The sequence below is a fragment of the Acomys minous genome, assembly GCF_964271855.1.
Source record: "Acomys minous genome assembly, chromosome: 6".
In the NCBI taxonomy this organism is placed as follows: domain Eukaryota; kingdom Metazoa; phylum Chordata; class Mammalia; order Rodentia; family Muridae; genus Acomys; species Acomys minous.
The window spans coordinates 68,946,911-68,961,868 of record NC_140487.1 but is presented as its reverse complement, the minus strand read 5'-3'; the positions used below and the strand labels follow the sequence as shown (position 1 = coordinate 68,961,868).

General features: G+C 40.4%; 1 protein-coding gene across 9 annotated transcripts in view; it reads left to right on the top strand.

Moving 5' to 3' along the window:
• Positions 1-14,958, top strand: part of UBN2 (ubinuclein 2) — a 90,411-nt gene that overhangs the window by 55,894 nt on the left and 19,559 nt on the right. For 6 of the 9 annotated variants that reach the window (XM_084785516.1, XM_084785515.1, XM_084785517.1 and 3 more), the window contains 4 exons: positions 1,256-2,803; positions 10,740-10,971; positions 11,231-11,320; positions 14,533-14,854. In XM_084785516.1, coding sequence (XP_084641642.1) covers positions 1,256-2,803; positions 10,740-10,971; positions 11,231-11,320; positions 14,533-14,582 — 1,920 coding nt within the window. In that variant the 3' untranslated portion in view covers positions 14,583-14,854. Of the gene's footprint in view, positions 1-1,255; positions 2,804-10,739; positions 10,972-11,230; positions 11,321-14,532; positions 14,855-14,958 lie in introns of those variants that run through there. The other 3 variants (XR_014779933.1, XR_014779934.1, XR_014779935.1) reach the window with 1 other exon arrangement.

Genomic DNA, 14,958 nt, shown 5'->3' with positions numbered 1-14,958 from the left:
GTATGTATCAGTATATAAGACTCTAGGTTTGGGACCTTTTCTTTCTAAAGAGCTAATAGAGCCTCTGAGATGATTTATCTGTGTAGTAGTTGTGTCTTTTTCTTAAACATGAAATCTAGTACTTTGTTTACTTTCAACAAATAAATGGTTGCTCTTTAACTTGCTATTATTTTTCCTTTGCTCTGAATATTTTGAATTCTCTTAACTATTCTTGAATTTTAAGAAAGTATTCACTTTCTAAGTATTCACTTAGATGTCTAGCATTTTAGTCACTGATATCTTATTTCCTTAGGACAGAGCCTTACTCGTAGGAGATACTAAACACGTATCTGATAAATTACAAATGATGTTCATGATACTGAGTAGACATGTGATTAAATATGGTTGAATAACTTACTAGTTTCCTATGTGCTGGTGGTGGGCAGCTGGAGGAATACAAGGAGCCAGAGAGCAAGAGTCAGCATCCCACAAACGATATTAGACAAGAGTCAGAGTCTAGATAGAAAGGTGAAGTCCCTCCTGGGCCCCAAGAGAATAAAGCTTCTGTTAAGCTCACATTGAAGTAGGTTCTGAATAGTTGATAGAAGTGGAGTTGACAAGTGATGTCACCCTCAGTAAGTGTCTTTTAGCCCCATTTTCAGGTCCTGGCAAGATGACTTGCAAGGACATGGTAGAACAGTGTGTCACACACTGTGTTACAAGGAGAGCTGGGTGGCGCACTATCTTCTCAATATTATTTTGGTTTTGACAGTCTTCTCAAGATTTTTAGCTTGAAGAGAGGGGGAGTGAGGATTGGGAGAGGAGAGGAGAGAGCTAGTACAGTGGTGCATGCCTTTAATACCAGCACTTGGGAGGTATTGAGGTAGGATCTTTGTGAGTTCAAGGCCAGCCTGGTCTACATAGGGAGTTTTAGGACAGGCAAGGCTATAACCAGACCTGTATCAGAACAAGCAAAATAACCAAAATATAATTTTAGTCATCATAAGAATTTCTTAGTCTTGCCAGGCGTGGTGGCACATGCCTTTAATCCCAGCACTTGGGAAGCAGAGGCAGGCAGGTCGCTGTGAGTTCAAGACCAGCCTGGTCTACAAAGTGAGTCCAGGACAGCCAAGGCTACACAGAGAAACCCTGTCTCAAAAAACAAAAATAAAAAATAAAATAAAATAGAGAATTTCTTAGTCTTATAAAAACTAAATTTAAAATTTGTAATTAACTCTCTGTATTTTTTTTTCCAACATAATGCTACTTATGTTAGGAATGTAGCCCAAAAAAAGACCCAAAAGCTCCTGCATCCTTGGTGGCTTCCATTGGTGGTCCTTCCACAAGCTCCAGCACATCCATCATTGCCTCAGCCAGCTCCAGCTCAACACCAGCTCAAGAAACCATCTGCCTTGATGACTCCCTGGATGAAGACCTTTCTTTCCACTCATCTTCACTGGATCTTGTCTCTGAAGCTTTAGCTGTGATCAACAATGGCAACAAGGGTCCCTCAGCTGGCTCACGGCTGCATGTGCCAACTCCAAAGCCTCGTCCAGGGCTAAGGGAAGAAAAACTAGCAAGTATCATGAGTAAGTTACCACTGGCTACTCCCAAAAAACTAGATGCTACTCAGACTGCGCACTCATCAAGTCTTATTGCTGGTCACACAGGGCCAGTACCAAAGAAACCCCAGGATTTAGCTCATACTGGTATTTCTTCAGGCCTTATTGCTGGTTCTTCAATTCAGAACCCTAAAGTTTCCTTAGAACCTTTGCCGGCCAGGCTCCTCCAGCAAGGACTGCAAAGGTCAAGCCAGATACATGCTTCTTCCTCTTCACAGACTCATGTCTCCTCCTCCCAAACCCAAGCTGCTGCCTCCTCTCATGCTCTGGGAACATCAGAGGCCCAAGATGCTTCTTCGCTAACACAAGTCACAAAGGTGCACCAGCACTCAGCTGTCCAGCAGAACTATGTGTCTCCATTACAAGCCACCATTAGTAAATCACAGACCAACCCAGTGGTGAAATTAAGTAATAACCCCCAGCTTTCCTGTTCATCCCAACTTCTCAAGACTTCAGAAAAGCCACTGATGTATCGCCTCCCTTTGTCTACCCCATCACCTGGAAATGGTTCTCAGGGGCCCCACCCCCTGGTTTCTAGGACAGCACCGAGCACCACTACCTCCAGTAACTATTTAGCCAAGGCTATGGTGTCACAAATCTCTACGCAGGGTTTCAAATCTCCCTTCTCGATGGCTGCATCTCCCAAACTTGCTGCATCTCCCAAACCTGCTACTTCTCCCAAACCTTTGCCCTCACCTAAGCCTTCTGCCTCACCCAAACCCTCTCTGTCAGCTAAGCCTTCAGTATCCACTAAACTTATTTCTAAATCCAACCCCACTCCCAAGCCTGCTGTATGCCCAAGTTCTTCTAGTCCAACCACACTAGTAGCCCAGAGTAGCCACTCCCCAAGTAACAACCCTGTACATAAACAGCCCAGTGGAGTGAACATCAGCAGACAGTCGCCCACTCTAAATTTGTTGCCCTCAAATCGCACTTCTGGCCTTCCGACTACAAAAACTCTTCAAGCCCCTTCTAAACTAACAAACTCATCATCCACTGGAACTGTTGGGAAGAGCAGCTTGAGTGGAATTCCAATGAATGTACCTGCCAGCAGAGGTAGCAACCTTAACTCAAGTGGACCTAATAGGACTAGTCTATCTGGGGGAACAGGAAGTGGAACACAGGGTGCTACTAAACCGTTGTCTACTGCACATAGACCAACCTCTGCCTCAGGGTCTTCAGTGGTAACAGCCAGTGTGCAGGTATGTATGTACTGTGTATATGATAAATGTATGATTGCACAAACTTCCTGAGTCAATGACTTTCCATGTGATATGTACAGCATATAGTTTGTCTTTATAATAGGCTGATAACATAGGTTTATAAACTGATATAATAGGTCTATAAAGGTCGTGGAATTTTTTCAATGTTGACATCATAGAGCTGGGTGAAGTTTTGTTGGAGTGTGAGATTTTTTGTTTGTTTGTTTTCAACCACATATCATGTTAAGCTGTGTGTATGGTACTATACACGTGTAATCCTAGCACAGGAAAAGATGAAGCAGGAAGAACTCAAGTTGAAGGCCAGCCTGGGCTATATATATAGGGAAGTCTAAGCAAACCTGGCTGCATGAAATTAAAGCCATAAAACCTTAGAAGGTAGGATGGGAAAGTGGGGGTGTTAGTTCAGTGATAGTCTCTCTAGCATGTGTGAAACCCCAAGTTCAATCCCCAATACCAGGAAAAAATACACATTTACCTAATCATTTATTTTGAAAAAAAAAACAAAATTTGAGTGTATATTTAAAACTTTATCTCTTAGCTACCCAGACATGGTGGTATACTCCTGCAATCCTAACTTTTGCAAAGTGGAGACCAAGTGACCATAAGGTTACACAGCAAGTTCAAGGCCAGCGGGAGCTTTGTAACACACTGTTGAGGGGGAAAAAGTGTCCACACACCCTCTCTCTTATTAAAAGCAAGAACAACGTATTAGCAGCACTCCCCAAGTAACAACCTTTATTCGCATATACTCACTTGTCTCCCTATCTTCTGTCTACATAACTGTATGTGGCGGCATGGTGTGCATATTGGGTGCAGTGCTTGAGAAGGCCAGAGGAGCGTGACTAATCTCATGTAGCTGGAGTTACAAGCAAGTAATAGCTCCTGATTTGGGTGCTAGGAACCAACCTCTAGTCCTCTGAAAGAGCAGCAAGTACTTTAACACCGAGCCAGCCTTTTTTGTTTATTTAATCAAATTTATACATTTGTATTCTTTAAATTTATTCTCTCCAAATTTTATTTTACATTAATTTTTTAGTTATTCATGTATAATTTTGTCTGCTCAATGTTCTAATGCCTATATACCACATTTTCTCAATTTGTTAATTTTTAGTTTAAACTTGCCGCTCGAGTAGCCAAGGACTCTTTGCTGGAAGGGACAAAAATAGCATTTACTTTATTGTTGCTTTTGCACACCTGATTACTTCTTTCTGTGTTGTATCACTTACGTGAGAGTTGCCTTTCTGGCTCACTAACTTCCACTCACTATTCCTTGATTAGTATTTGGGATTATAGAGAAGTCTGAGGCCATGCTGTCTTATTCCCTTTAATAAGTGATGTGTTTTGTCTGCTGAAATGACTAGAACATTTACCTTTAAGCCCCAGTCTCCTTAGACTATACTGTGTTTATCTAGTTTCATAATTTTTGTAGTTAGAACATAATGAACCTCAGACCTATTTTATTCTCAGCCAGTGAGATGGCTAACTGGGTAAAGGTGCTGCCACCAAGCCTGACGACTTGAGTTCAATCCCTGGTAGAAGGAGAACAGACTCCCAAAAGTTGTCCTCTGGCCTTGACACCCACGTAACGATGGCACAGTCCCCCTACCCAAGAATAAATGTAATTTTAAGATTTTTTTTTAAATTAAAAAATAGATTATGTTATTCTATGTTTGGTAGTTATTTCTGATTCAGAGCTATGTTAGAGAGTAGACATTTGTAGATAGGCCTGATTGGCTAGGACTCTGGTCCTGAAGCTGAGATTCCCAGCATGTGTTGATACACTCCACTTAGCATAAGGTTATTTTAAGAAGTTGGTTTGGGTGTTCTTTTGTTTTTTGTTTTTTTGAGACAGGATCTTACTCTGTAGCCCAGGCTAGCTTCAGACTTGTAGCTGTCCTCCAACTGTAGTCTCCCAACTGCTGAAGGATAGCCTTGGACTGACATGTCTGATTTGCTCCTCATATATATCTTGGCTCTGACTTCTGGGTTCTCTTGTATTGTGTTCATTTCTCTGCCTTGTCTATACTCTGAGGCTTTCAGAGACTTGTCCTTCACATTAGTGGTGTGGCTTCGTTTTATTTTTGTCCTAGAAGTCATATATATTCACTGTGAACAAGTTCAGAGACAAGAAGAAAAAAAAAACACACCTGTGCCTACTGTAACCTTTTATTTGTAAGGTGTCTTAAGGCTGTTTTTAAAAAAAAATGGTCTTATATAATATAGTGTTGCAAATGCCTTATTAAAAATACATATTTTATAATGTACAAGTACTTGGTCCTAAATGTTTTTATCATAAGAAGATAAAGCTCAGTGGAGTGCTCTTCACCTACAGCCCAGCACTGAGGCAGGAGGATCACTTGAGCCCATGAGCTCAAGTCTAGCCTAAGCAAAGTAGTGAGACCTTTCCTCAAAGAAAGGGGGAAATAACAAAACTCAGATGCTCTATAATGGGGACTGTTCATTAAAATGGTTAACTGTAGATAAGATCTGGGAATTAGCCTTTATTACTGTTCATAGTTGCTAGAGAGATGACTCTTTCTAAAATTAACCTTTAATTTGATCAAAGAAAAAAATGAAATTCTAATAAAAGTGGTAATTTGTGTCCCCATACCTTCTTTTTTACCATCCACATTTTTGTTTTTTCTGAGACAAGGCCTTCTTCCCATGTGCTGGGGTTACAGGCACACACCACCGTGTCCAGCTCGAAAGAATGAGTGGCGATCAGGTGTGGTGTGGCTTACCTTTAATCCCAGGCAGAAGCAGGCAGATCTCTGAGGTTGAGTTCAGCTTAGTCTTTATAGTGAGTTCCAGATGAGTCAAGGCTACATAGTGAGACCCTGTCTCAAAAAAGAAGAAAAGAATGATTGACAAGCTCTTAATTTTGTAAATGTTACCATTGTGTTATCTTGTGACTTTCATTACAAAAAGAAGAATTGTCGTTCTCATATAGCTGTACCATCTTGCTGAAATAGTAGTCAGATTTTGGCTAAATCTCCCATGACGTAAGTATTGTCCCTATTGCACTGTCAGAGGTATAACTTCATTTACTTTCTTATTATAAAACGGTAGGGGAGTTTTCTACGCTTAAAAATTGGTTTCATGTTTTGTTTTTTACCTCATTGCCTTCAAATGTCTGGTTAAATTGTCCTTCGCTGTTTTTCACCTCTAAAATCTGCCTGGCCTTTCTTGTATTTGATAATCATTTATCCCAAAGGAAGACATTCACTGTTGTAAGAGTAACTGATCTGTCATCAAGAAAGCTGCATGACAAAATTTGTGTTCCTGACAAGTTCCTTCCTGGTACTCTTCCACTCCCAAGTGGCTTTATGACATGGAAAACCACAAGGTGCCTGCCCTCTCTGATCTCTTTTTCTCTGTCTTACTGGTCTGACTCAGGAAAAAGTCAGCAGTTGATTAACTTTACGTCGCCTCTGCCACTGGGTAGTTTTCATGTGACCGCATCTCTGAGGTCTTCTCAGCTGCTTGTGGCCTCCAGATGTCTGTTGAACCTAGGTGCTGAAAGCAGATGTTCTTGTTGAGGGACTACATTTGGGGCACATTGCTGGTGAAGCCTGCACCTCCTGTCTACAAGGGTCTGTAGCGCTAGCTGCAGCACAGTGAGAGAGAGAGAGAGGTCATTGAACAAAGGTTGAAAATTCAAATCAAATTTTTAGCTCTATTTTCTACTTAATAACTTTCCTTCCAGAGCGTTCTTCCTCTTTCTTGACTGTCAACTCTGACTTTGTACAACCACATATTTGCCATTTTATGATTCTAAAAGCCATCATTCAGTAAGCAAACTGGGTAGTGTGTTCCAGGCTTTTTTCTGTGAGCTGGGGAACCAAGGGAAACAACACAGTATGCCTGCTTTCCTGGAGCAGATCTTTTAGATAAGCTTTATTTAAAGATAAGTTGTTGTGGGGTTTTTTTCGTTTTTGTTTTTTGTTGTTGTTTTTAAAGCATGTGCTATGAAAAATAAACGTTAAGAATTGGTTATTGCTAACATCAGAGACTTCAGAAAGCCTGTTAAAGGAAATACTATTTGATTTGATCTGAAAGTTGGAAGAACAGAGCACAGGCATGTATAGAGAAGACGGGAAGTGGGTGTGGCTATAGGAAACAGCAGTATACAAATGTCAAGGGAAAGAGCCCTCGTGTGCTGTGTAACCAGCTATTAGGAGACTAGGTCTCCCTAGGTCAAGGGGGCCTGGTAGGGCGTAGGGCACAGTAAGGATTTGAGGTTTACTCAGTGTGGAAGGGAAACTGTTGAAAGGAAATCTGTTTTTTTAGAGACTGGGTTTTTTCTGTGTAGTCCTGCCTGTTCTGGACTCACTTTGTAGACCAGGCTGGCCTTGAACTCACAGAGATCTGCCTGCCTCTGCCTCCCTGAGTGCTGGGATCACAGGCGTGCGCTACAGTGCCTGGCTTGAGAGGAGATCTTAACCAAGAGAGTGGTGTGGCTATATTTCAGAATATTATTCTGGGTGAATGGGAAATAGCTCTCTCACCAAATAGAATGGTTGCTTTTTAAGATCAAGTGCCTGCCTGAGAAAAGCAGCTTCCATTCATAAAGAGAAAGCTTAGAAAACATGTCTAATTGTGGACACTATCTATATATTCTGTTGACAGCTTCTCTGTGCTCCCACAAGTTACACACAGTAGGATTTTCTACTTCCTGAAGTGACTCCTAAATGTCAGTGTAGCGTTGAGGTTACCTGGCATTCCACTTCCATAGAAAGTGTCAAACATTAGTTATAGCTTTTTTTTAAATTGCTGGTATGCACTTTGTTTGTTTGTTTGTTTGTTGTTTTTCAAGGCAGGGTTCTCTGTTTAGCCTTGGCTGTCCTGGACTTGCTTTGTAGATCTTGCTGGCCTCGAACTCACAGTGATCTGCCTGCCTTTGCCTCCCAAGTGCTGAGTGCATCACCACTCCCAGCATTCACATTATTTTTTTTTTTAAATAGGAACTTGTTCTAACTTATCTTCTCCATCTGTTGTAAAGCTTCAGTTAGATTCTTAGAGAAAGGCTTTGAAAGGGTGAACTCATTTGCATTATTTACTGTTTTCACAGAGAGAGTCCATTCAGGACAAATAGCCTTGCATACTATCTTGAAACTATAATAGGCTTAGGTTTAAAGTGAAGAAGCTATTATTGCTTACTTTTAAATTGATACAGGATTCTTTTTATCTTAGTTTCTTTAAAAAATTTTTTTTGAAGAGTATTATTTCTGGAAAAGCCAAAAGGAAAAAAAAAGTATTCTTTCTAACTGGGTATTTTTTTCTTTTTTCTTAAATGTACTCACTGTGTATCACAATTGACATAGTAAAGAAAAAGAGTGGCAGCTCTTCAAAGTGTCACTTAACAAAATGTTGAGGATTAGTCCTTAGGTGTAAGGAGAAAGTTAGGTGAAGAGGAACCCGTCCTTCAGTTGGTAGGCCTGCAGACACAGGCTAACGTCTAGGGACCTGAAAAAGAAGGGCTTCCTGACAGCAGGACAAGGTGGGCCTGGTGGTGGTTCCAGCCTTGGTCATGTTAGGTTAGTCGAGTGTTGGAAACCAAAGTAGTGTTATTCTCTAAACTCTGATTGATAGGATTAAAATTGAGGTGACAGGTCAGAACTCAGGTTATCAATATCAGTGATAACAAAGGAGGAAAGTGGAAAGTGGAGGAAATCGAGTAGTGGAGTCAAACTAAGATGGCTTCTGGAAACCGCGCTCACTTTCTATTCAGTGGTGGTGTGGACACTGGAGTATATGATAATATGCAGTATGCCACATATGTGTTGCAAAGTTACATGTATTTTCTAACACATAAAGAAATAAGACCTTAGCGGGCTGTGGTGGCGCACGCCTTTAACCCCAGCACTCAGGAGGCTGAGGCAAAAGCAGATCTCTGTGAGTTCAAGGTCAGCCTGGTCTACTAAGTGAATCCAGGACAGTCAAGGCTACACAGAGAAACCCTGTCTCAAAAAAACAAAAAAGAAAGAAAACCTTTACCCTTACTACGTGTGGTGGTGTCCTCCTGTAATCACAGTCCTTACTAGGCTGAGGCTGGAAGAGCTGATTTCAAGGTTAGTTTGTGTTTCATAATGAGTTCTAGGCCACCCTGGGCTACGCAGAGACCCCGTTTGAAAAACTAATTAATAGAACATCAATTCTTAATTAATGGGGTGTTTTAGTAGAAATAGCATACAAAACTAACAATACCTCATACGTATTACCAACTAAAAAAAACTTTTCGGAAGTTCTAGCTGGCCTGAAACTTGCTATTTAGACCAAGCTGGCCTCAAGCTCACAGAGATTTGAAGGTCACGCCTTCTAAATAATTTTTTTTTTAATTGTCCTGTTTTGTTTTTCAAGACAGGATTTCTCTGTGTAGCCTTGGCTGTCCTAGACTCGCTTTGTAGACCAGGCTGGCCTCGAGCATGCTGTGATCCACCTGCCTCTGCCTCCCAAGTGCCGAGATTTAAAGGTGTGCCCCACCATGCCCGGCTATTTGTGTATATGAATACTCCATTTGCGTGTATTGCATGCATGACAGAAGAGGGCATCAGATACGTGGTTGTGAGCCACCATGAGGTTGCTGGAAATTGGTTAGGGATCTTAACCACTGAGCCATTTCTCCAGACCCCCATTAAATAATTTTTAAGATTTAATTTTATTTATGTGTCTGTATGTGTGTGCTCTCATGTTCATAAAATACTTAGGTGCCCTTGGAAGCCAGAAGAGGGCATTGACCCTCCCCTAGAGCTGGAATTATAGACTTTTGTGAACCTGCCTGATGTGGGTGCTGGGAAATAAACTCTGGTTCTCTATAAGAGAACCAGAGCTACCTCTCTGATCTCTAAATTTTAAAAAAAAAAAATTTTTTTTTTAAATTCCATTTTCCTAAACACAGTTAAAATTGTAACATTTTAAAGGAAACCTTACAGGCTACAAAAGAAAACTCTTAGTGCCAGGAGTGTAATCTGTGATGTTTGCTTCTAAGAAAGTTGGATGTAGCAAATAATGTTTGATAAGTGCCCATAATGAAGAAAGATCAGAAGTAGAAAAATCATTTAACTGCTACATAGAAAGTCATTGGAAGAATTGAATGTGCTCAGAGTAAGAGCCTCGAACTCACAGAGATCTGTCTACCTCTGCTAACCAAGAGCAGGGATTAAAGGTGTATGCCACCACCTCCTAGCAAGAAAACACTTATACTTAGGGAGTCTAATTTTAGAAAAGTAGCTCAGTGGAAAGCAGTTCTGGATAAACTAGGTAGTGCTGAAAATGGAGGCTGTTGTTCAGTAAGTTTGATTTTTAGAAAAGGATACAAATAATATTAGATTATTACTGGGAGGTGGGAAGAAATCTACAAATAACAGTGGAGCTATAGAAAGAAAAAGGAAAAAAAAAGAAAACTGTGAGGGAGGGGTGCAGTGCTAGCTCACAGTTGGAGCCCTTTGTGGTGTGTAAATTGGGCAGTTCTCAGTTTGGGGTGCTTTCAGAGCCTCTGCTGCTTCTGGTGCTCTGTTGAGAGCAGCAGATGAGGACAGCAGCTTAGGGCCAGGAAAGGAGCCTGCAGAGTCCAGTGAAATTGGTTGGAGTTACTCGTGTCTGTGCTTTTGGAAGGAGAAGCAGAGAAGGGGAAATATAAGTTTTGGACTTTGAGGTTTACAAGCAATAATACCTAAGAAGCCGTCTACAGTGTTGATGTAAGAGCTGTGTGTTCAAAATTTTTGAAATGTCATTTGCAGGTTTTCAGAGCCATTCTTAGTAACTCTTTGGATTGTATTTTTTACCCCAGTCTTAATTGATCTCTCTCATTTGTTAGAACAGATAAAGGTGCAGTCTTGCATCCATGAAAATGTTAGATCAATTTAGGTACGATGCTTTATTTCTTAATCTATTTTGATCCCTGGTTTCTACACAGTCCACAGCAGGAGCATCATTATTGGCTAATGCCTCACCTCTGACTCTCATGACATCACCTTTGTCTGTAACAAATCAAACTGTGACTCCTTTTGGGATGCTGGGTGGCCTTGTTCCAGTGACCATGCCCTTCCAGTTTCCCTTGGAGCTCCTTGGCTTTGGAACGGACACAGCTGGAGTGACAACCACCTCGGGATCTACCTCAGCCGCTTTCCATCATAGCCTAACTCAGAGTAAGTGGCTCTCTATTTAAATGAACAACTGAACCATCCATACCACATTTCTATTGTACTGTAGTATGTAAGCGAAAGCCAGAGTCTTAGCATACTAAGGACTGTTTACTTAAGTCACCTTTTTATAAATAAGGCGCGCTGCAGTATTAGAAGCTCTTAGAGCTGGGGCTTAGGCTGGTGGTAGATACAGCATTATTTCTGAGTTTAATCTAAGGGGTTGGTATCTTAAAGATCACTGACAAGTGTGTTTTCCTCTCAGATTTACTAAAGAGTTTACAGCCAGGAACTCAGCATGCAGCAACACTTTCCCATTCACCTCTGCCTACACATGTACAGCAAGCATTTAATGGTAAGCAAGCTACTGGTTTCTGTTGTTTATAATCATTATAGATGCTGGTTAAACTGTCTTCAAACAGTATGAATGGAATAACAAAACATTGGGGGAAATTTTTTTTTCATTTGACTTAGTGGCAATGAGCACTTTTAAAACAAAGGAAAATGGTAAATGAGATGTTAACACGAGAAGACTTTTAAGAAGAATTTTTTGAAGAATTTTAATATATTGATGTGTATCCTAAAATGGATTCATAAAATAATTAACCAAAATTAAAGACATTGACAAGAAGGCTCAGTAGGTAAAGGCGCTTGAGTTCAGTCCCCAGAACCCACAAAGCGGTAAAGAGACCAACTCCACAAAAGTGTTCTCTCACTGCCACATAACAGTGCACATGAACATTTTATTACATTCATATTCAAGGGCTCATTAGTTAAAGTCACTCACTGCTCTTACAGAGAACCCAAGTTCAGTTCCTAGCATCAATGTGGCAGCTCACAGCCATTTTTAGAGGACATGATGCCCTTTTCTGGCCTCCGTGGACACCAGGCACACATATATGGTGACAGACATATACATAGGCAAAACACTCATACATATAAAATTAACACTAAAATAAACTGTCTTTAACTGGTCTACTCTTGAGCTTAGGGCAGAAATTGGATCTGTGCAGCAGTCTTGGGACAATAGGCCATCATTCACCCTGCAGTGAGCTGCCCAACACTCATTCTGATCTTCCCGAACTTAATTTGGCTTGAATATATTGTAGTTGGGGGCATGTGCTTTGGTGATTGGTGTGAATGTGACCCCTACCAGGAAGTAGACAAACAGGACTCTTCTTGTTCAAAAGACCCCAGTGTTCAAGCTCTGTGTGAACTTTCTGTTTACTCAGCACCACTCTCCCAGAATGAGAAAAGGAATACTAAGTATTTTCCAAATAACTGAAATTTAAGTTCAGATTTAATTAACTTTTCACTCAAAAAGTACAATATAAGGCATTAACACTTGAGTTTGGATTTAAATTGTAGAACTGCCAGTTTGAAAAGCTTCAGTACCACTTCTCTAACCCAACACTGAAGAGAAAAAAATGTGTGTGTGTGTGTGTGTGTGTGTGTGTGTGTTTAATAGACAACCTATTGGAATCTAATAAAAGTAATTGATTGAAAGAGTCTCATCTGCGGACGGAGAGATGGCTCAGGGGTTAAGAACGCTGACTGCTTTTTCAGAGGTCCTGAGTTCAATTCCCAGCAATCACATAATGGCTCACAACCATCTATAATGTGATCTGATGCCCTCTCTTGACCTGCAGGTGTGCATGCAGGCAGAGCACTGTATACACAATAGTAAATAAGTAAGTCTTTAAAAAAAAAGAAAGAAAGAAAGGAAAAGAGTCTCATCTGGTAAATAGTTGATAGTAAGAGCCCATTAGTGTTTATTCTCTTAATCTTATATAAAACAGAGGTCAAAAAGGGCTTTTTTTTTTTTCTTTTTCTTTTTTGTCTTTGTGTTTTGAGACAAGGCCTCACTATATAGACCTAGGCTGGCCTGGAACTTGCTGTGTGCTACCATGCCTGGGTAGCACAAATAATAAACATTTTGGACTTCACAGTCTCTACAATCTTTTTTTTTTTTAACAACTACCCAGCTTTATCATTGTAATATAAAATAGCCATAAATGACTTATAAACAAATAAGTAAAGTAGACTTCCAATAAAACTATACTAAATAAATAAATAAAGATGTGGGGCAGATTTGGCCATGGCCATACTGCGCCAAACTCTGCTATGAAGACATTCACAGTCCAGTTAATAGGATGCTTTAATTTTCATAATTAAACAGTGTTACTGTGAGTGAAATCCTATTTTAATAGTACCTTATTTTAATAATTTGGTTATATCATAGATCCAAATATTTCCCTCTACAAATGTGTGTGTGTATGTGTATCTATCTTACTATGAATGAAAAAAGCCCTGGTTATTTAGTAGAACTGTTAATACAATTTTGAAATGATCATTAATATCAGTACACCTTTTCCTCCAAGACAATCTTTATTTTTATTTTTATTTTTTTTTAATGTTTTTCAAAGAGGCTGGAGAGATGGCTCAGTGCTCAAGAGCACTGGCTGCTCTTCCATGGGTCCTGAGTTCAATTCCCAGCAACCACATGGTGGCTCACAACCATCTATAATGAAATCTGCCGTCCTCTTCTGGTGTGCAGGTGTACATGCAGGCACAACATTCTATACATAATAAATAAATAAATCTTTTTCTTTTCTTTTTTTTTTTTTAGACAGGGTCTCTCTGTGTTCACCTTGGCTGTCCTGGTCTCACTTTATCGACCAGGGTGGCCTTGAACTCACAGCGATCCACCTGCCTCTGCCTCTCGAGTGCTGGGACTATAAATCTTAAAAAGATAAATAAATGTAAAATGTTATTCAAGGTGCTTGGATATGACATGAGTGGGACTAGCCGTGTGACTTAGGATCCGCATTCATTCCTCTTCTCTTGAAGAGTTTCCTTCCCTTGCCATTTTCTGTCAGGCCTGGCTTGTCTTTGGGTCTTTGTTTTCCTTACTAGTGCCCTGAGCTGATAGAGCCTGTATTCTCGGGCTTGCTGGGTCCTACTCTTGGCCTGGAGAACCCCATTTTCTCTCCCTCTTGGGTTGGTAGAAGTACTTGGCTGAGGATTGCGTAGAATGGCTGCGTATTTTCTGTAAACAGTGAAGGGAAGCAGCACTGGTAGATGTTGAAACTAAGCTGCTCAGCAACAGACTTGCAGCCTGCACTACAAGGCCCGGACCCAAGCTAAGTCAGAGCTGGACTGTCTTCACTACCAGTGTCCTGTGTTCATAGTACTTGGGAATTACCTCATGTCACATGATGGCAAAATATTTAGTTTCACTTATAAGAAAATAAAATTGGCCTAATCTTCCAAAGGAATTTTTAAAAACTGTAGTAGGTCCCTTAAAGATGGACATTGTATAATCTGGTTCCTTTATGACCCAGCATTGGACATGGTTATGAGGTAAATAAAAGGTAGACACCTCTGGAGTAGTTTTCAGTCACTGAGTTTCTACCATTTATGTTTAATCAGCTTCTGTAATGCCATCACCTTGTGAGATAAAGGTTATATTTTTAGAAATGTAATTCACAATAAACTGGTTTTACTTGCTTTTTCTTTTTTACAATATGCAAACCATATCAATTTAATTTAATTTTTTTTTCTCAGATGGAGGCCAAAGTAAAGGGGACACTAAATTACCACGGAAACCTCAGTGACTTTCCAGCAAGCGAGAGAGGAAACACTTGGCTGGCTGACAGGACCTACTGATGAGAAGTCTCATGTGGTCACAGGGCTGCTGTTTCTGTCGATGTTTACATTCTCGTCCCAAGCACTGTGGTGAGGAGGAAAAGGAAAGACAATGTTACTTGAGCAAAGCCAGGTGCAGGAAGAAGAAATGCTTTTGTGCAGTTAGTGACCTTTGGTCTCTTAAAGTCAAAATTCCCATGTTGACCTACTTAAAAGAGACTCAGCTGTCAAACCCACAGAAGTATCAATTTTATTTTATTTTGTTTTGTTTTGTTTTGTTTTTAACGTGGGGGGGGAGAAGGAAGGAAGTTAGGATTTGGGTAAATGGCCATCCATCTTGGGGTT